Genomic DNA, 22,386 nt, shown 5'->3' on the forward strand with positions numbered 1-22,386 from the left:
ATGTAACTTTGTTTAATGGTAACACTTTGTCATAACAAACATTAATACATTTATAGTTAATTAAACTTTAGTTAATAAAATATTGAACTGTTAACGGACAATAAGATGCTTTTTAAACTATTTATGAGGCGCTTCTCAGTTGTTCAGATGCAACTGATTTTTATAACAGTTCACAGTCAGTAAACAAGTTTAATTAACTAGAAATTTACCGTTTAATAATCATGTTTATCATAACAGGTTGCTCATACATCTGTATGGAATTAAAACCACCAGTGGAAGACCTGAAACTAAAATATAGAGGAACAATAAACATTAACAATAAAAAACCAGAGTTTGCCAAAATGACACGAACAAAACAGCGAATAATAAACTCAAAGGTCAGAGTCAGGTGTCAGGCGGGCAACAGGTGACAGGAAGTGAAGAACCTGAGCTGCAGACTTGACCGGAGTTTAATTAAGTCTGCAGAGCGATTGTTGCAGAGCAGAGCGCCAGAACCTGAGGCGTGTTAAACTAATGATCTGGTGTGAATGTCTCCACTACAGGCTGAGATAAAAGGCCGTGGGATGTTCTGACCCGCTGTGCACACACACACACACACACACACACACACACACACACACTCCCTCATTGAGAGAAATGTGAAACTCTGGGCTTCATTAACTGCCCCCACCTGTCAAACAACTGACTCATACCACACCAGCGTCTCACTAATAGCAGTTTGCCACCATTTACTTCCTTTGAGCAGCGAAGGGGCGACTGGAATCTACAACTGTTGAGAAAATGAGCAGGTGAAAGTTGAGGACTGCTTCATGCAAATTGCCGGCGCCGGTGCACCTGGTGACTCACCAGAGACGGATCATTGTGTTCCCGTGCATGCAGACCCGAGCACTTTCACTCATATTCTCTGTATGACTGTTCTGATCTCACCACAAAGAAACCAGTCCTCGTAGATCTGCAGCGTGGTCACTGAACAACACAAATCCTCTACGGGAGGCAAATAAAGCTTTCAAAACCAGCGACCCGTAACTGGTGACATGGATGCAAATAATATGATTATGAGGTGTAAATAATGTTATCATGGGTGTAAATGAGCAAGGCTGAATGTGCAAAAGTTGTCCTGAGGATGGTGCTGACAAGCAGTCAGTGAAATGGAAATGGTTTATCTGAACGGGAGCATGAATATTGACGGTGACACTGGAGAAAAAGTTCCTGAAGAATCCGAGACAGTTTTCACCCTCCAGCTGTGAAAATCCAGACTAAACTAATTTAGAGTTCAGGATGTGTTTCTGCAGCTGAAGTGGAGGCAAAGAGTTTTAAAAATGAGGTGGATGAGATTAGTTCCTGAGTGTCGCTGATGTACAGAAGTTCACTTCAGACCGTTAAAGAAAAATAGATTATAAAAAGTCTTGATGAAATGAAATGAAGTCTTATTTTCACTTGCAGCTTTTACTTTCCCCCCCCCCCAATGATTTTAATTTTCTATCTCATAAATAAGACAAAATAAGAATGTGTCATAAAAAAGTTCACTTAGCAAATGAGGACTGTTCAAATTCAGCGGTTTGAGAACATCTTGCCAAAGAACATTCATCTGGTTTAACATCTACAAGGTAGATTTATTTGTATTTTGTTCAAACGTCTCTGTCCAGATTCTTCCTGATGGTCCGACCCGGCCCACCTCGCTGAGGGGTTTGTGTCACCTGTTTAAAGCCTTTATAAACTGGGTGGTTGCAGTATGAAGGCTCCGTTTTGGTTTTGTTTGGGTTGTGATTATGTTTCGTTGGCTTCGCTTCATGTTACATAATTTACAGTTTCATTGCACCCAACACCCACCGTTCACTACTGACTTTACACCTCACAGTTCGCTTCTGCTGCTTTATCTTTAATAAATCATTAGTTCTACTGTGTGGACCTCCCTTTTTCCTTATAACAGTATTAAAAACAAAACAAAAGTAGTGTTGAGTCCTGCTTCATCTGCTGCATCTATATCTGCACGTTTCAATGTGTGTTAATAAAACTAAACATGAGCATTTTTTATTTTTGGTTGTAACAGGCTTCCATACTGAGAATACATTCCCCTAAACACACGTCCAATCTAAACATTAAGTGCCAAACATGTCTTTTATTACACACATAAACAATGCTCAAGCAAATGTAAATTTAAATTATTATGGCTGTAAACAAAACTGCACTTTAAGGCCCGCTCAGCATTTTATTTTATTTCCCTCAGTATTTTATCTAAGCATTGTACTGTATATAGTACTTTATTGTTTTGCATATTTTGTATAGTACTTTTAATATTATTTCTATATTTTTCCTTACATTTTGATTGTATTTGTACTTGTATCGCTGCTATGACTGTTAATAAAGCTATCTATCTATCTATCTATCTATCTATCTATCTATCTATCTATCTATCTATCTATCTATCTATCTATCTATCAGAATCAGAATACTTTATTGATCCCCGGGGGAAATTGTTTTTGTTACAGGCGCTCCGTGCAAAGGAGAAATAGAAATACAGCGTGAATGGAAACAAGAGATAAAGATAAAGATATAAATAAAATATTAAGTAGACAATAATGAAATAAATGACATAATAAAGTAATCAATAAAATAAGATATTAAATAATAAAGTAGACAGTCTGGAAATATATACAATAAAATATACAGTGATATAATGTATACACTATACAGAGAAATAATTGTATTTTTAAATTACAGTTTTGCTTTTTCTTTGTTTTGTTTTGTTATATTATTATACATGCATTTGTGAGCATAGAGTCAAACTTCAGTTGTTGTTTTTTATCTTTAATATCTGATCTGATTATTCATCTTATTTATTTTATGATGACAAATGTTTGCTGAGTTATTCCTGCGCGCTCAGATTGACACAGCAGCAGCCCTTTGATAAAAGTGAATGTGCTCTCCCGCTCTCCGCCAATAGGAAGCGGCGGTGTGAGTCGAGGGGGCGGGTCCTCCTCCAGCACGTTAGTGTGCGCACTGCGCTCAGACAACTTGATACAGAGTAACAGTAAATCAGACGGAGCAGCTCCTCCAGCAGCAGCAGTGAAACTGTAACCCTGTTGCAAGTATTTTTGGCCGCTGATAGGACCGAGTGAGATCACTGCGGTCTCCTTCCTCGGATAGACTCAAGAGTTGTTCGGCAGAGAGCAACGCGAGGGACCGTTTCCACTCTCATTTTCTGCTATATCTCAATATTATATCACACTGGAAATGTCCGAAAACAAGCCGAATGATGAACCGAAGTTATCTACGACGGACAGGGTGGTGAAATGTAAGTGTTAATGTGTTTTTGTTTTTTTTTAATGGCAGGCTGAGAGACGACACGCAGCCGCAGCTCCTCTCTCTCCCTCCCTGCCGAACAGAACCTCCTCACACTTGGAAGAATTCACGACAGCAGGAGCGAGTGTAGTCGAAATGTGTGTGTGTTTGTGTGCGTCTGTGTGTGTGTGTGTGTGTGTGTGGTGCTCATGGAGGAAGAAGAAGGGTGTTAGCCGAGCTGTGACAACTAGGAAGTGAGGAGGGCAACTCCACTTCTTCTACAGCTGAAGAGCAACTGTATTTTATCTTATTAATGCTCTGGAAATGTGTCACATTCAGCCTCCTGTCTGTACATACACTGTTTTCATTAGCAGGGAATAATCCAGTCAGCCAGTCAGATGCACACACACACACACACACACACACACACACTGCACAGCTTTTACAGTATGCATGCAGATATTGCACAACCATTGCTCTCAACCCAAAGGCGATTTCTCCCTCATTTTGCATGCATCACCAAGCGTTTTTTTGTTTTTTCCAACATTGCATAATAGCACTTGATGTCGCCTATGTTTTGTAATCTCACATTTATTTTTTTTCAAGGGGGGGTGGGTGTTCATCGTGTGCATGCAGAGCTCCTGCCATATGGGCTGGCTCTTCCTGCCTTCTGTGTTTACAGGTCTGACATTCCACCTTTGCAGTCTACCATAAGAATGCAATAAAGATCATAATCGACTCGACCTACCCCTTGAACACTTGAGTAGGAGCAATATAGCCTGCCTGGTTTCATGGTTTCATGTATTTGACATCTCATGCTGACTTGAAGGCTGCACTCCACTTCAGTTTGCAGAATTAAAGCTCGTTTCTGCTTCAGAATATCAGCATTTTTCCTCCCGTGAAACCAAAGATGACAGATTGTGTTTATTTGTGCAGGCTGGTTTGGATCCAGCACTAGTTGCGACCATTATTCCTCCTCTCCAGCTCCACGCACATCACAACAGGCATGTGCAGGGATCACAGTGTGCGCACGCACAGGAGGGAATTGTTGAGTAATTTACCAGGACTTAGCTGCTGTAGGGTTCAGCCGGTAGGAATGATTCGATCATCAGTGATCATTAAACATGAAGATCGTGTTGAGAAAGTAGGAAAGGGCAGGAGCCCATGAGTGGAATCATAACAGTGTATTAAAGGGAAGCCGGAGCTCCGGCTCGCTAAGCTCCATCGCAAATATAGTTCCACTTCATTGCTTTCTGAGGCTTAGCTTGTGACATTTGAAACGGGACAAAAATTGCTGCAGAAAATCATAACGGCCAAGCGTTTATTTCCTGTACAGACGAACCAGTTGTGTTACATTTTGGCTGGGCGATGGGGTGGAGTGTTAAAAGAGAGTCGCACCGTGTCTTGGGTGCTTTTGTAATGAATATTTCAAGAGATCATCCCCCTCCAGTCTCCACCAACTTGAAGGGTAATGAAAAATACATATGACAAGTATGGGTGTGGAAGAGATTTAACAATATCACTGGGAGTCTTGGCCTGCTGTGTTGTACAGATCTGAAGCTACTTCTTCCTTTGTCACCACGCAGAGGAGATGCCATCGTACTACACATCTCCATACTGTAGTTCCAGAGCCTCCCTCCTCTCCTCTCTGCTCCTCTCTGCTCCTCTCTGCTCCTCTCCTCTCCTCTCTGCTCCTCTCTGCTCCTCTCTGCTCCTCTCTGCTCCTTGTTGCTCTTCTGTGGTCTTAATCAGGTTAAAATGTATTGATTAGTCATTACAGAGGCTGTCAGGGAATCTGAGAGCCCAGTTTCAAGGGCTCACTCTCAAACCCCATGCTGAGATCAACAAAGTAATTTAACTCATTATTCATTCATCAGGTTTCCAGAAGTCTGTGTTTTGGGAATGCATCAGTATTATGACAACACGGACGCTGGCTGTGTACAAAGCAGCGCTCCAAAATAACTGCAGGCTATAGGCGTGAAGTCATTTGTTTTCAGCTGCCTAGTTTGCCGCGCGACAAGGTGTCAGTCCAACTTATCATAAGTGCTTTTGCATCCACCTGTTTTCCAAACGCATTATCATAATGCTCCTGAACGCAGCAGCAGCAGCAGCAGCAGCAGCAGCAACATAGTAATTACTCATAAGAGTTTAATCGGCTGAAGCGGGAGAAGTTGCGTAATTCTTTTTTTGAATCATGTTTTATTCTATTTTTTTTATCCCTCACAGAAATATAATGAGGATTATGTTGTGACTCGAGTGATAATCCTGATTATTTTGTCAGATTTTGTGGTTGTGATTTCTTTTTTTTAATATTCGCTGTAGTTATCAGCCACGCAGCTACAGCCAACGCTTTTATATGATGTCGATTGATCTTTGGTGTATAAAATGGCAGAAAAATAAAGTAAATAATAAATTAAAAAAAGCCCAAGTTTACAAAGTCAGAGTTCCTGCTTTGACATTTAGTTTAATGCCACAGAAGATTATGTGTTAAGAACCTGGAACTTGTAAAATTGGAGCACTTTGGCTTTAAAACTACTTAAAAGTGCAGCAGGTAGTTTTGGGGAAAACATTTTAAGCAGAATAAACTGAATAAACACAATTTCATACATATTTCCTCTGAGAACAGCTTATTTTATTCAGTTATGGAAACAACAGATGAGTTCTGAGTTTATATTTTCACCTCCGATATTTTTAAATATTCAAATTCTGAGTTTGAATTTCTTCTCCGACACTTTAAACGATGGAGAAACGGCTGCTGATTCAGTTGATCATAAACTGTTTTCAGCTCATTTTTATGCATAACTCATAAATCTACTGCTACTACAGTTAAATATATAATATTATATAATCATTGCCTGATAAAAGGCTCCTATTTTGCTCTTCAGTCGTCTTCTGACTCATGGCTTGCACCGGAGCGACCCCTCGGTTGGATATAAAATGAATAAAGGGTCAGTAATATGGTCGTCATGGTGCGATCGTGACACGCTCTGAAGTGCAGCGAGCTCAGTAATGGTGTTTTTCCGTCGCCAGCGAAGAACCCGGGCCTCCGAGCCCCCGATGTTGCGCAGGCAGGGCCCTTCTCTATAAGTGGGGATGGATAACATCTGACATTTGACTTTTGAGGAGAGGCCCCCATGCTCAGACATGCGTGGGTTGGAGAGATGGTGGTGGTGACAGCGGCGCAATGCCAGCCACTGATCCCAGCTGGATAGCCGAGTCATTTATAGAACAGCACATTAAGTAATGCCACATACTTGATCCTTGCCTTACATGTGGTCACCTACATATGGTCGTGTTCCCAATCTGACATGTGTGCCGTTTTCTTTCTGATCAGGTGCAGAGACGTAGAATCAGCGTTTGTCATGATTTATTTCTCTGGGTGTTGTTGTTCTCAGTAATATAAGATTGTCATTAGCCGTATTTGCGTGGGAATACACTTACTGTGGTGAAGTTAGGTGCCATATGTTGGTGTAGTCAGAGGTGCACTAGTGTGACTAATCCTGGGAAATTCCTATTGTCAGTAACAACAAACTGAGTTTGTTTTCAGCAGGTTTTTCACTGTAAACTCGGAGAGCGTTGCAGTGAATGTTACGTGAAGCAGCTTTGCCAGCTGTTTGCTGCAGTGTGACAGAATGCAGCCGAGGGTTAACTCTTACTTTCTCACCTTTTTTATATATTTTTAACTTTTTCTGCTCAACTGTCGATTTGAATCTAGAGCGCATAGTAACAGGCGTTTGTCTTCAAACCGTCGCGATGCATTTGTGGTTCCAGTATCCTCGGTTTTTCTTCACTTGCTGTATTTGTTGTACGGCTAACAAGCTTCTGAACATTTAATTGTCCTTAGGTTATTGTTTCCTCTGATAGAACTGATTTCTGTGAGAGGTGCATAATAATTTGATCTGTTCATTGCAGTTCCTGACTTAATTCTAGAGCGGGTGAATGTAGAAGCGAGGCACCGAGCGCAGCCTGTTTTTGTTTGGCTTGATAATGGCTCGGGTAATAAGGGTAATTATTCCGGTCACTTTTTAATATCCCAATTATTATTCCATCATCGGGAACTGGATTGTTTCATTTTACTAGAACATAACACCGGAGTTGAAACGACATTTTCGATAATTTGTCATTAGAGCTGCAAAGATGAATTTATTTAATAGGATAGTTTGTTGTTGTTTTTTTATAGAAAAATAAGTAAAAATATTCTTTTCACACTTCTGATGTGTGAATATTTTCTGGTTTCTTTCCTACTTTATGACAGTAAACTCAATTTCTTTACAGACATTTACAGACGAGATCTTGGAATTTTATAGACCAAACAACTAATTGAGTAATTGAGAATTTAAATCTAATTGTTGATTTGCTGCATTTCTTATTTTCTTATATGTTAGCACACTGAATATCGTACAAAGATTAACAGCTAACATGCAGTTAGTTTTTAATTTACTGTAATTTAATACAGCTAATGAATCTTTGTATTCCACCACATCCTGCAGTTAATACAAAGTGTTCAGGCCTCGTTACTAATGCTGAGACGCTGCAGGTAAACGTGTGAGAAGAATCCTGCCAGCAGACAGAATCAGAGCGCTGAATCAGAGCCTGTGATTGGTCCGATGGTTGACCTGTGAACAGGGAGTGCTTGATCTGCTGCACCTGAGCAACTGTGACTATCAAACCCAATCAGATACCATAAATGATTTCTCTGATCATAAAAATGGACTTTCTGCATGCTCCTCCCTCGTCAGGAACAGTGAGCTCGTAACATTTAGCCCGACTGTGGCTGAAGTCTCTCTGAATGAGTTAGTGGGAGGAAGCCGGCCGCCTCGCTCTTCAGGGACGCCCCCGTCCGTCCCTAGTTTGCTGTCACGTCGAGGCTCCGGCCACCTCCTCCTCCCCAGCATCTCCTGACAGCATCCTCTCAAACAGCTCGACCTGAAAATGTCGCCTCAAGCACAATCTGTAAGTGACAGGAAGATATCTGTTATCTGCTCGCCAAGTCTGCCGTGACGTAAGACTCTTTTGGCAAGTTTGTGATAACAATGCATTGCGTCACCGCATAGTGAGGAGAACCTCAGCTACTTGTGTTGTGATGCGACACTCAGATCTGTGGTATCCTGAACCTGGGTAAGTGCACCTTTACCGCTCATTAGATTAAAGAGGAATTAGGCTCTGTTGTGGATTTAGGGCACAGCAAAGCGGTGGATTTGAACAGATTAAGCTCCATATAGGGGGATAAAGGCGGCTCTGCTCTGAGGTTGTAATCTGACTCCATGCATTAGCTGCTGCTCTTGCTAATTCATGTGAACAAATGGATGTAGGGTCTTGATAAAGCAATAGGAGGAGAAAAACTGTTTACCTACCTTGGCATTTTTAGATTGCTGCTAAGCCTGTGAGTACAGTTCGGGGATTTACAAACCTTTGAACTCCAGCTGTTGATTCGTTGGTACCAGTATGGTTTTGTCAGCAGCTGTTTTGTAGCTCATATGTTGATGGATGGTGTTTGACTGTGGCTTTGGCTCCATAAGGTGCCTTACATCCTCCACATTTTCCTTTTCAACCACCTTACAGATGACCCAACAGAAAAATGACACTCCTGATTGCTTGTACCCACAGTGCACGACCGTGAGCCGTGGATCATAATGCTGCGCTGTTGTGTTTGGTGCAAAAAAAAAAATAAATCAGCCTCCGTATAAACAAACCCACAGCATTTCCCATTTCATAGCTGGCAGACACCAACACATGGCCCTTTTGTCAGCTACAGTGGCGAACAAAAGCCATTTGGAACAGAGACAGGAGTCGTGTGTCATCAGATCCCTCTCTGGAGCTGGTCGCAGCTCTGTCACAAATCAATCAATACAGTCTCCACAACACATGTAACTACATATTGGGCGGCCGGTACAATGAGTGTGGGGGAGGAGAGGCTAACCCAGTGAACTGCCAGCAACTGGGTTGCTGGGTTATTAAAGAGGCCAGCAGAGTAGTAAATCTGTTTCTCACCTCAGGTCCAACTTGAAGGGCAGAGGAGAGACAGGAAGCTGGATTTTTAGGAGGTACGCGCTCGTGCACGTGTACGTATATTAGCCACAACATGGGTCACTTATAGCTAAATGAGAAAGCAGATTTTCTTGAGAATTCACATCTATTAAACCATCTGCCATGGGACTGCTGCCAAAATGCTCTTTAGCAGTAAAAAGCAGAGCAAATGCTTCGTCAGGGGCTGTGAATCAGTGGCTTAACAGACACTCAATTCAATTAACAACTCAGCCGATGACGATTTGATCCAGGAGCGACTTCTGTGTGTGTGTGCAGTTTGTTTTTTTTTCCTGCTTAATTTGATTATGCAGAGTACAGTCTGATTTAGTAACTGTGTGCTAAAAAAAGGACAATAAAACATGTAATAAAACGAGTGAGGCTGCCGTTCATCAGAAACTCAGATGGCAGAACGACATCTTAAACATTCTGCAGGAGAAATAATGTGTTTAAATAATCTGACAGCAGTTTATTCGACAGTTTGAACACACTGAAGCTAAAAACTACTATAAACAAAACCAAACGATTGATTTCTTTTGTTCTGTACAAATGAAAATAAGCAATTCATTCCTCCAGAACGAGTTTGACCTTTTTAGATTTGGTCATACATATTTTAGGGATTTGGAACATTTGATGAAACAGCGCTGATAATATTATCACTAGTTGTGTTAGAAGTGACAGTGTTGAACGTATTAATATTTGTGGGTGGTGGGAGTGTGTGTAGGAGTGTGCAGGTTGTGGATGAGTGTGTTTCAGACGACCACTTCAGATCAGCATTAAACTGAAGCCTGAATTAAGGACGTACAGTAAATCTATGCGAATGAATCTTTCAGCAGGCTCTAATGGTTTCAGCTCCCAGCAGCGATGTTTCCGAGTGTCGGGTCAGCCGAGCCGAGCACGAGACGCTGCGCATGGATTTATAAGCATTCTGTGGGGATTCTGATCCGTTTTGTGAAGTCTGAGATGATTTTATTTCTTATGCAACTGTCCTGTGTTCCTCAGAGGTGTCTGCAGTGTTTATTCATTCAATACAGGATCAATAATGTTGATTATGGTGGCGTGGTGACGGGATCACACCGGGCAGACTGCTGCATGTTTCTGATATTAGGTAAAACAAACAAAAGTACAAGTTACATAAACGTTTTACTGTATCTATTTATAATTCTTGTGGCTCGTCATGGATTTATAAAGGAAAAGCAGCTCTATGTTGGACAATTTAGACATTAAATGAGGCAGTTGCTTAGATATTTAAATGGAAAACTTTTTCCCAAACATTAACTCAAATGTTTAGAAATATTAAATAGACAAATGAATATATAAAAAAAGATAAAGACACATACTTTTAATTCAAGTTTCTTTTCTCTGTGGTGCAACCTCGCAAACATTCTTTCATCTTGATTGATTATATTCACAATTAATATGTCAATTATTTACTTTAGAAAGTGTCACAAAGTTATGAAAATCGCTCCTCAACTGCTGCTCATACAAAAGCAGCAAATTCTTACATTTACAGAGCAAATTTTGCGTTGAAATAATTGAAACGATTAATGGATTATCACAAAAAGTGAATGATTCACAATTCTTTGGATTTTATCAATCAGTTAATCAAGTAATGGTTGTAAAATCTAACCAGGAAGAAGTGAAAAAGTAAATGAATAACTGCTGAAGCTAGAAACAATCTTTTTTTCTTCCAGCAATTAAATCCTCCTGATTTATATTCCATGCATCAGTGGAATATACCCCTGGCTTTATCATTGGCAAAAAGAATTGCAGTCTGTTTACATTTTGAATAGCCTGAATATTTACTTAACCCCAGCCCACAGGTATGCACACACACAGCCACCTCAGACCGCATGCCAAATGAGAAACCGCTTCAGCGACGCTGAATAATGTTTTGTGCCTCGGAATAAAAGATCTCCACGGTAGCGTTTTTATCTGGGACAAACCTCGTCTGTTTGAACACACTGCAGGATTTTGGCCCCAGTTTTGCTGCGACGCTCGCCTCCATTAGAAAGGAGGAGCAGGTTCTTTGTACCTGGGTGCTAAACGGGAGACTCGCCTCGGGTCGGGACGAGTCCCTGCACGCTGCTGTGTGACAGATGCAAACATGGATGCACATGACGGCGTTGTGCCAGGCGGTTGTTTGTATTTAAATATGGGTAGAATGAGTAAATCCATCTGCGGGCTGCCTGTAAATGCTAGATTAGTGAGCAGAGGGAAGTCACCGCGGGGGGAGGGATGCTGTAACTCTTGTTTCGGCTGGTGGACTCGGTGCACGTATAGAAGGTAATGACACGGGAAGGATGCGCAGTATCTCACCGTAAATGTCTAGTCGAGATTGCCTCTTCTCTGCTGTCGTGTGGGCATTGCTACTTGTTGACACCCACACACACCGACGCTGATGCAAATGCGACCTGTTCCTATGAAGGACTGATGAATATGCAGATTCTTTTCATTCCCTGTACGTGGGCATGTGTGTCAGGTAGCATGCGAGGAATGAAGGCAGTGCACGACGTGGAGACTTTATCCGGCGTCATGGCTTTGACAGATAAAGTCAAGCCGTGGCGATGAGGACGTTAGATACGATGACCTCACCGTGGTTTTTTTATGTCAGCACACCCCAAACACGGATACGGTTGGTTCACAGAATGATGCAAGAAACCAGATTTACATCTATTTTCTCCTCTCAGTCAGCGCTGTCCAATCATTACTGTAGATTTGTCTTTCCCCCCCAGCACGTTTGATGCGCATGTCTCCTGGTCTAACAGGATTTCTTGCCTTCAGGTTGAAGCGCTGCATTCCACTGAAAATGTCTTTTCTGGCGGGAGTTTGTTTTGGCCGATCACTGAAGCATCGGCACGGAAAAGAGCCAACGTGTGCATTCAGACAGGTTGCTCAGTCGTTTCCAGTGAGGAAGTGCATGTTCAGCACTGGTTGCTTTGGACTATGGCTGCACGGTATTATGAAATTAGGGATGTTGATGTATAATCATTAACCATTTCACTGCTTTAAGAATTTAACCAATCAAAATTCAAGTAAAACAACACGTCACGGTCCAACACTCCCCTTCTTCTCCGAGCCCCCAGTCCTGACCGCTAGCTGCGCGGCTAACTGGGAGTTTAGCTTTAACTTGAGTGGCCAATTCGTCCATATTGCACCTTTTTTAAAACGGTAACTTTTTTAAAACGGTAATTATGCTTTTTAAAAAGCATAATTCATATCATTTAAAAAATCATTTTTAGTTTAATATCCTAATAACAAGAAGCTGCGATTCTTCTGATGAAGCTAACATTTGTAGGAAAACATGCTTGTTTGGTTTAATCCCCAACACATCATCGGTAAGATAGTTTTTAACCGTGTCGTGCAGCTTTACCTCGGACTGTAAACCAGGACACCCTCGATGTAAAGTGTGTGTGGGACTGGAGGGTCTCGCTCCACCTCCCCCTCCTCCTCCTCCACCTGTCTGTTTACCACTTCATGGTTTCAGCTGCGGCTGGAGAAATGAATCTGCTGCCGGTCAGATTTTATCAGAGGAGCTGAGAGATCATGTTGTGTGTACGCAGTTCCTTTTAATTAACAGGCCAGTCGATGCTTTTAATCAAGTGTTACGGATGCAGATTAATAAAGCCTTGACTCACAGTGGAAGCAGGAATAAGAGCAAATCAGCCACTTTTACGTTTTCTTGATTTGATATTTTCAGCGCTTACTGACAATGTTTTTCCACTCTGTTGTGCTTTTAACAGAAAGGATTTTTGCGATTTTTTTAATCAATTTCTCAGCTCCATTAAGCTAATTAACAAAAATGAAGCGTAATTGAGAGAAGCCGTGTTCAGAGAATGGTAAATAAGCTCTTTATGTGGCACTTTGTTCAGTCACAGTTTATCCCGCCACGTTTAAAGGGAGAGGTGGTCTTTTTTTCTTTCAGGTGTAGTTAGCTCGCTGGCTAAGGGTGCCCAGCGTGTGGACACGAGAGAAACTCCAGCTATACAAATACAGCTGGAGGTGAGTCGAGGCCCCAAGGTTTATTTACATGTGTTAATTATAGACCACCTGGCTGAAAGTGAACCCTCTTATTCCACGAGTTGCTGGGTGAATTTGGTGTCTGCTGCTTGTCTGCCGTAGGAAAAAAAATAAAAGATCTGTCATTGGATGTCACGCTGGTTCTATAATTGACCTGACAGGATGTTGTTTTGTGTGACGAGACGAGACAGAGCCTCCTGATGTCGCCTGTCACCCAATCAACATATTCATTCATATTTTTAGAAATCATCTGAACTTCATTTTGTACTAGCGAGTTCTCAAACTTTTGACTTGATCATGTCTTTTTGAAGTGATTTTTTTTTTTATTTAGTTATTTGGCCCGTGGCTAAAACTCACTAATGGATCTCTAAAAATGTGTCATGAGACGAGCAGGCACACAGAGGTTGAGTTTGCCCCAGAGCTGATGATGGCAGGCCACTCAGTCACTCCCACCCACGTGGAGCGGAGAGGAAGGAGGACCGCTGTGCTGCCCGGCCCACTCACTCAAAACACACTCTGCAGAGGCTGACCAGAGCCGGAGTCGTGACTGAGGTGTGTGTGTGTTGGCGGAGAGGCGGGGGGTTTGCTGGAGGTGGTGTGTATTTGTTACCGTGCCCTTGCTGTTCTGTCTGTTGACTCCGGCCCCGGGGTTCAACTCAAACAGGACCACCAGGATATGTTTCATTCCTGGCTGTTAGCACTGAGTTTGCTCTCTGAATATTCTGCCAGTAGTTGCAAGGTCAGTTTACCGTATTTGAAGTCCGATTTTTAATTTACAATAGACGGTCGCTGGCCAGCAACACCGGGCAGAACAGAACAGAACAGACAGTCAGAGTCCTCGCTCATCGTGCAAACTGATATCCCATCAGTCTGAGCGCACTGTGTGCCTCTGTTAGCCAGATTGTGGAGAGGTTAGTGTGTCCCAGGGCTCCGATTGATTTTGTGCCTGTCCAAACAGCGCCGGGGAGCCATACATTACGATGACCAATCATTTGAGCTTTAATGCCGTCCCGTTCCCAATCGGACCATTAGGAGTGGAGGGAGGGCTTTCTGCTGTCAAGTGGGCCTGCTGCTTATAAATGGTTGCATTTAGGGCTGCAGCTAACAATTCTTTTTATTGTAGATTAATCTGTCATTGTTGTTGTTGTTGTCTACAAAATGTAAGAAACGTTGATCCGTGTTTCCCAAAGCTGAAAGAGTAACTACGCCCCAGTTTTGGCCTGTACCCTAAAAATGTGAGAGACGTTCCGACCGCCCGTCAGAAGCATCAGTGTTTCCAACACAACTGGAAATTGTGCTGAGGTCTCCTTAGAAATATCCAGCGGTGTCGCACGTACAAATGCTGAAACTCAAACTGCGCCCGCTGGCTTGGCAGCACCGTCACCTCCGTCCCCCGATGGAGAAATCAGGTCATAAACATGTAACGTGAACATGATACGGCACGTTTTATAGAAATGTCAGTATGGTGTGAGCAGATCTGGTTTGCAGGAACGTTTGGAGGTGGATATAATGTTTGGATGTTTAATGTCTGCAGCTCTGGTTGCATTTTCTTCGTTTGCATACGGAGACATCCTGTTCTCCAGGATGCACCCGTCAGATGTCATTGTTCCACATGTTCATACATGTGTTTTCATATCGGTGTAGGACTCGGTGTAGGACTTGGTGTAGTAGGATCCAACCACTCCTACTGACTGAATGTTCGTTTGTTCAACTGGCTGAAAACTGAATCATGATCCCGTGAAAGACTTGTTGTTACAACAAGCTAATCTCGACTCTGTGTGAACTCCTGAACCCAAGATGTGCTCCCATTGTTGGTAATTAATGCTGTAACTCGTCACTCCCCGGGCCTTCCCACATGCTCGCTAGCTGTCATGCTCTTTGGCAGCTCGTTTGTTGCGTTGCTATATCATGCAAGTCTTTAGCAGAGGCCCAGCCCCCACAGGAACACAGACGTTTACTGGCAAACAGTTACTGCTGTGAGCACAAGTTTGGGTATGTCCGAATCCATGACACAGTCTGAAGAAGACAGTGTCTTTGACAGCTCGTCTCCAGTCTGCAGCCTTTTTTTTATTGCTGTCCTGTAAAACAGCGCGACACACTGTACAAGCCTGACTATATTCTGTCTTTCTGTCATGTATTCCAGCCTCCCTCCAACAACATATTTCTTGTCTTCCTCTTCCTCTGTTAAGTTTCAGCTCCCTGCTCTCAGCCATGACTACAATGCTTCCTCTAGGCCACCATCTGCCATTCATTCAGCATTTTTCTTTTCATTCCCTTTTCGAAAAAACACTTGCTTGCTCACGCTGCTGCTCAACTGTGTCAGACCCATGTTGTAAGACCAAAACACCCATAATGCTTCAGGCCCGTCTCCCTGTATAGAACGTAATCTGATCCCCCCTGCAGGAATGTGGCAAGCCTCGGGGACGGCCAAATCGAGGTACAAATCAGCGGGTCGGCCAGCAGATAGTGTATCTCCGAGTGTTTTTAAGCCAGCGCTTGAGCTGCGATTTGCAGAGTGAAATCAATTCAGCATTCCGCCTCCACCAGACCCCGAACTCATGTTTTTGTTTTTTGTGTATTTAAATCTCCAACGCTTCATGACGTTGGCAGACAAAAGTTGTAAGCTGTGTTGAACGTTTGCTGTGTGCTGTGTGTTGGGAGGGCAGGGACTGACAGATGGTGCATACAGCACAGAGCCGGGCAGCTCCACAGCGTCGGGCCGCCGCGCTGCATGGGACGTCTTTATGAAGCCTGTTTGCTTTTGATTAAAGTAAATATGGTGTGACTTGGACTCGGCAAACTACAGTGATATATGGAAGCGTGTGCTTTCTTAGTTCAGCACAACTTGTCCTGCATGTTCAGCCTCATAATACATATTCTACCTTTTTGTTTATGTAGCTTAAGAAAGTCCAGTTTGGAAATTCTTGAAATACCTTCTCTCACCTTCAGGCCGAGAGAATCATTCAAGATTATCCTCCCCTATTTTTGATCAGCATGTAATTGTTTACTGCAAACATGTAATAAATGAGAGGCTCTGACTCGGGCTGAGGACGTCCCTGCAGAGTAAAATACACCAAGAGGGAACGTCTTTGAAAGTTTTACAGAAGTAAAGAATGTAGAAAAGTTGAGCGACAGTGTCTGGTGTGTAAATGTAAAACGATATGTACTGTATGTACAGCTTCCACAAGCCTTTGACCGCATCAGACGGGAGTCTGGGAGTCGAGACTCCCTTCAGGCAGTCAAGCTGTCAAATGTCCCTTTCTGAGTCCTGAACTTGTTCACCGACCTCATCCTCAAAGACAGGTGACCTTTGCAGCAGGCGCGTTGGCCCAGAGGCATCAGGCCCGCGACCTCGGCAGCCTGCTCCTGCTTGACCCGCGGTACTCAGCCGCGCCTGGAGTTTTCTAAAGGCCCTTACTTACTTACACTTCTAATCTTTGATTGGACGCCCGCTGCAGATATGGCTTTCGAATGTGATGCTTTAACTGCCTTTAATCTCGCGGCTGCTAGTAAAGCCTGCACAGATGGCGCCTTCAGCGTAATACTCTGCTAGTGAATTTTGAAAGTGCTTTCTCTGCAATATGGAGGTCAGGCTGGCGGCAGAGAGGGATGATTTACTTTACAGTCACTTTTAGCCCAGAAGGGTTGCATAATAGCAGCTACTTCAGGGGCTCCGTCACTGCTTCTCCTGATATATCGAGCTGCTCCAGAGGGCTTGGAATGGCGAGACAAGGAGTGTGTGTGTGGTTGTGAGGAGTTATATCCCTTGCTGACTCAGAATTCCTTTGGTCTTTAGAGAAGTAATTCCTTTGTTGCCCTCCCTCCCTCCCTCCCTGCTATCCCAGCACCAGCATGCTGTTTTTTCTGCCTCTCTGTCTTGGCAGTCAGGTACCCCTACTGGCAGGAGAACCCACCACACCCGCGCAGTCATGGCCTAGATTCAGAGATGAGGCTTGAGAGGTGGGCGTGGGCAAAGGGGGAAAGGAAGGGATGGCAAAGGAAGGGGACTCTTAGGGGCCTTGTTGTCTTGGCAAGAGGAGGGAGGAGGTGGCTGGCTGCGCATCCCATTGCCTCACCACCTGTCCTCAAAAAAAACCACAGTCAGTCTGCCAGAAATTAAAACTCAAGCATGGATCTCTTGGACACAAATATTGATGCCAAAAACATCCTTTTTACAATGTTAGACGGGTCTTATTATTACTATTCTTGAACCCTAGTCAGAGATATTTCAGCTTTATCGATTTATTTAGAGGGCGTGTTACATTTGCTCGCCCTTTCTGACCCTCCCCTGTCCTTTTGATCGAGCCTGGAGGAATGCCATTTCAAATATGCGATGGGGCTATTCTTGTATCATCGGCAGGGTTTGCCCCAGTCCACAGATCACGGCGATAGTAGCAGGACGGTGTTCACTTTCAAGTCAAACAGGTAAGCTTCACAGCTGAGAGGGGGTTAATTAATGATGAGGAACGTTATCTAAAGTTCAGTCTGTGTTTTATTCAGGTCAGCCTGGAGTCTTGTATTGCTCCGTTTACCAAGTGTGGGTGAAAATATAGCCCGGCCTCATCCCCTCTGTATGCGTCTAGTAATTGCATTCTAGAAATGCCAACATCGCGGCTGCCAACGAGCCCTCCTTGGGAGGTGTGATCACGCCTGTTGAGGCATATTATCTCAGAGGCAAGCTGTGAATGAGTGCACAAAACACTGAAGTCAGTCGGAGTTTCTGGAACGTAAAAGTATTTTTCTATTGATTTCATACCGTATTGTATCATATTGGATAATATTGTTTTGAATGAGAGTCGTGTGATCAGATTTGTGATTTGTGATGTGAGATATGAAGGTGTAACTGGTCTCAGGACTTGACCTCCTGCAGGTGTAGATCTGAGACGACTCCTGAATCAGCCAGCCAGATTTTCATAAAGTTCAAGGATTCGTACGTGGATCCCATCCAAGATTATTTTTACAGTTCGGCTCAGTTGTACTCCATGAGCGAGACGTAATATGTGTTGATACTCGCAGCATCTGTTTTTCTGCAATCTAATATTTCTTTTCGGTGTTCTCCTTCGAGGGTTTACATGTGTGGATTGAAATATTTAAAAGGAGCCGGAAAAGAAGGAGCCACAATATGGCTCCTGACAGCCGACTGTCGCAGGCAGTGAAATAAAAAAAATGAAGAAGCAACATTAAAAAACGAACCTCGGGCGCAGAGCTGACGATTTTATGACCAACCAACATTTAAAGCACTTCTGCTAAAGCTGCTGCGAACCTGTCCACTTTAATTGTGGTCGCATGCTGCAATATATTTTTACTTCTGTCGTTCTATCATTATAGTATTGAGTTTCGCATGTTCAACTTAGTAGTAAAGGTTTTGAAGTCAAACTTCTGGTTTTTGAGACAAATGCAACCCGAGCTGCGCTGCTCACGGCGGATCTGTCTGCACGTCAGCGCACACTCGCAGAACAAGCCACCAACAAGAACGCTTTGTAAAGTGGCTGCCGGCGCTCCGGCGAAGCTCTCCAGGGTTAGTGGGGACATATGTTCTCGATAGACCTGTGTCGTCAGTCCTTCCCAATACAAGCGCCAGTTGACAGCATGATGGAGAGCAGTGGAGGACTCGCACAAAGGTGGTTCTGTGCACGTGCCGCGCCATGTTTTTGTCCAGTCTGGAATCCAAACACGCCCTCCTTTAGCTGCTGACCTTCCTGTTTGCCACCTGAAGGAAATGTAGAAATTGTTGCCTTGAAGTGGAAAGATGCCATCATCGTGTCAACGGACAGTTACGTGATAGTAAAAGACAATTTGGAGTTTTCTTCAGTTCTCTCCACTCGTATGAGAATATTAGATTTTTCTGCCTCTGTTTTCACGTCATGTGTTCTGCTGACAGCTTCAGTCTCTGCAGCTCCACAGCGCCGTGCTGACAGCCCGATGACCACAGACATGTACATACTGCACATTGCTGCACTTTGCATAAGTGCCGGTTCGTGGTCTTGCTTGAACTGGAGATATAAAGAATAACCCAAACTAATGAAGTGAACAGATCTACTGGTCCATACTGCCTCTTGGAGTGCTTTCTCTCTCGTTGTCTGTAAACTCTTCCAGATGCCAGATTGTGGAAGTTAAATCTCCGGTTCTTGATCGCTCTAAAATGACAGGTGAAGAAATTAGCGTGATGCATTCATGCTGTATGATGGTACGAGTGTTTTATGGCATGGCACCGAGCACCGGGTGGATGCAGGTTGGCTGTGAAACCGTCTGTGCCACAGGTTCCGTTTGTGGGAGTAACTTGCATACAGCCGAGCGTGCACCCATAGCACCCTGTCTCCCAGATCCTTTCAGCCTCCTCCATTGTTCCGTCTCTGCTATGCTCCAAAGCTGATTACAGCGCCTTCTCTAATGAAAGCTAATCCTGTGTCACGGCATTGTGGAGGAGGGGGGGCAGGCCTCAGCGTGGCAAAGCTAGCAGGGGATGTCTTCTTCAGGGCCTGTCAGGAGTGGCTTTCAGAGGAAATGTGGAGCGCGTTAATGTCGTCGCAAACCTGGAAATCTGTGAGGTGTTTCACACTGAGGCCTGGTGAACCTGTACACCTGAAACACAGGTCTGATTATTCACTTTAACTGTGTTAACACTAAATGACTTCACTGTTCATACCTTCTGTTTCTGCTGTCTTACCTGTGTTGTGGGGAAACCTTTTACTTTGAACACCTGTCTGTGCTACATAGGTGCAGTTTCTTGGATCAGAGTTTAATGCAGCACAATAACATTCATTCTTTGCAGTCCCATCCTGGTCTCACACACGGCTGTCAATACTACGTACCCAATTCTTAAATATTAGACACATAAGGCCAGGTATCATGACTGTGGCACTGATATATCTCGCCAGATGACAAAGTGAATTTAACTGACAGGTGAGTCATGGAAATCTGATCGTTTTTAGTTGCAGATCGATCAGTCGTGGCTGATACCAATCTGTTTAATAAGGTCAATCCAGCACATTGGATTGATCAGTTTCAGTCGCATGCTTTTACAAAATTTACAAAATAAAGTACTGAGGCAGAAACAGGTGATATGATCAAAATGCTCAGATATTTCCAACGTTGTCCTACATTTACCATACTTAGTAGTTGGATACTAATACTTTCCAATATACTCTAATACTCTCTTTAGCTAGCACTAGCTAGCTTGGTGAGGAAGGTGCACCCATAATTCATGTTGAATTCGATATTAACGAGGAGGGTAAGTTTACTAGCTAAACATCAGCCACAAAATGAAGCGTTCTTCTGGATGAATGTAAAAGCTGACCGTGTGAGTCGGGGATCATTTGTGATAAACTGAAGCTTCTGTTTTTTCCCCCATCTTTACTCGTGATGCATTTTTATTTCAGTGACTGATCTCTCGCTCTCCCTGACTCATGCACCTCCCCCACTCCACCTCCAAATCCACTGTAGTCATTTGCCTGCCATGATCCAGGTCCCCGGCGTCCCTCTCACTCTGTCATCGATCGGCTGCCTCATTGATGGCTCGCCACAAGCCAGAGAGCAGGCGCGGGGACATCTCTCAGAAAATGCCCATCCACCACCCCCCCTGCACCTTCCGCAACATCCTCCGCCTACTCCCATCTATCCATCCTTGCATACATTCATCCATCCCTCCATTCGCCCACACCAGCCTCCCACGCTTCAGCCCTAACCTCTCTAATTAATCAGGGACTTAGTCAGAGTGCTGTCTGAGCAGTGGTGCATTCTGATCACCTGCTGCTGCTGCTGCTGCTGCTGCTGCTGCTAACTCTTTCTACATTTCTCATCTAAAATCTGTTGAGCCAGCAGCAGGATTAACGTTTGCTTGTCACTCACTCTCACATGGCTGTCGCCCAGGTCTCTGAAACACCGCTATGGGCCACTTTCTGTCAGAGCTTGATGGACTTCGATAACCCTGACAGCCCCACCAGCTTGAATGCAGGTTTTTTGGTGTTATTTAGTGTGCGACCTGTCTATCTTAATAATGAGGATCCCTAGATGGCTGTCATTGACGTGTACCTCTGTGCAAACAGCCACACATGTTGTTGCAGTGAACAGCTGTCGGACGCATGCACCATCGCCCTCCTTTTGTTTGTGTTCACCACATTCGGTCAATATGTTATTTGCATGCATCGATGGAATACGTGCGATAAGGCTTCTGCTCAGATTTCCAGCCTCGGATCGGGTCGGTGCAGCACGTAACGCGCTGCCGGCGGCTCATTTTTAAGGCAATATTTTGATGGATGAAAGATTAAGACTGAGACTCTACAGCTCTGTTTCCCTGGCAACCCCTTTTACTCACTTTTATCTAATATCTCTCCTGTTTGTTGACGTGATGTAAAAGCTTATATCACCGCAGCAGATGATGATGGGCAGCAACTCTTTAAAGTACAGAAATAGCCATTAGAGATGCAATTTAGTTTCGGCTATAAACTAAAGCAGTGACAATCTGCAGTTAAGAGAATGTGTTTGTTTACAGAGCTTACAGTGTGTTCATGGCATCACAAACAAATACACAGAGTTTCTTACTTGTCAGATAGTTGAGTAATAGTACAGTATTTAACTATAATAGATAATAAATAGAGTATAACGAGCTTCAAATTGAGGGCATTCATTTGCAGAAATTATATGTTCTTGTGTCGTGCCACATATTTTTCTGCAAAATCAGAATAAATCGGAGGCTGTGCAAAACACAAGTGGCCCTTTTTTTAGATGGCTCTTCATCTGACGGCTTATTATTCAGTGCATCACACAGCGGTCCAGTTCAGTCCAGTTTTCATTAGAACTGGTACCGATAGAACCACTACATTCCCTCTGTTGAGCTGCTAGCACACTGACCCAGGACTTAAAGGTGCGGCGAGAAAAACTGCAGTCCGTTCAACAGGATCGTCACTTCACGTGGAACAAACGACTTGATGTACAAACCTGCTGTGACCGTTATCATCTGTTGACAACCCGCCTACATCAAGAGTTCTGTGCTCGGTGGAAACACATCCAGGGTTAAGGTGCACGTAGCTACGGGACTCAAGGGAAAGCTAATGTTCTGTC

At 43.6% G+C, this 22,386-nt stretch overlaps 1 protein-coding gene across 8 annotated transcripts in view; it reads left to right on the forward strand.

The window, feature by feature from the left end:
- The first annotated feature begins 2,987 nt into the window (after window positions 1-2,987).
- LOC115589223 (serine/threonine-protein phosphatase 2B catalytic subunit alpha isoform) overlaps window positions 2,988-22,386 on the forward strand; it is a 60,477-nt gene continuing 41,078 nt past the window's right edge. For 6 of the 8 annotated variants that reach the window (XM_030430004.1, XM_030430005.1, XM_030430010.1 and 3 more), the window contains exon 1: window positions 17,640-17,751. In XM_030430004.1, the coding sequence (XP_030285864.1) occupies window positions 17,655-17,751 (97 nt within the window). In that variant the 5' untranslated portion in view covers window positions 17,640-17,654. Of the gene's footprint in view, window positions 3,296-17,639; window positions 17,752-22,386 lie in introns of those variants that run through there. The other 2 variants (XM_030430009.1, XM_030430012.1) reach the window with 2 other exon arrangements.

This window comes from Sparus aurata, chromosome 10 (genome assembly GCF_900880675.1).
Source record: "Sparus aurata chromosome 10, fSpaAur1.1, whole genome shotgun sequence".
NCBI classification, from domain to species: Eukaryota; Metazoa; Chordata; class Actinopteri; order Spariformes; family Sparidae; genus Sparus; species Sparus aurata.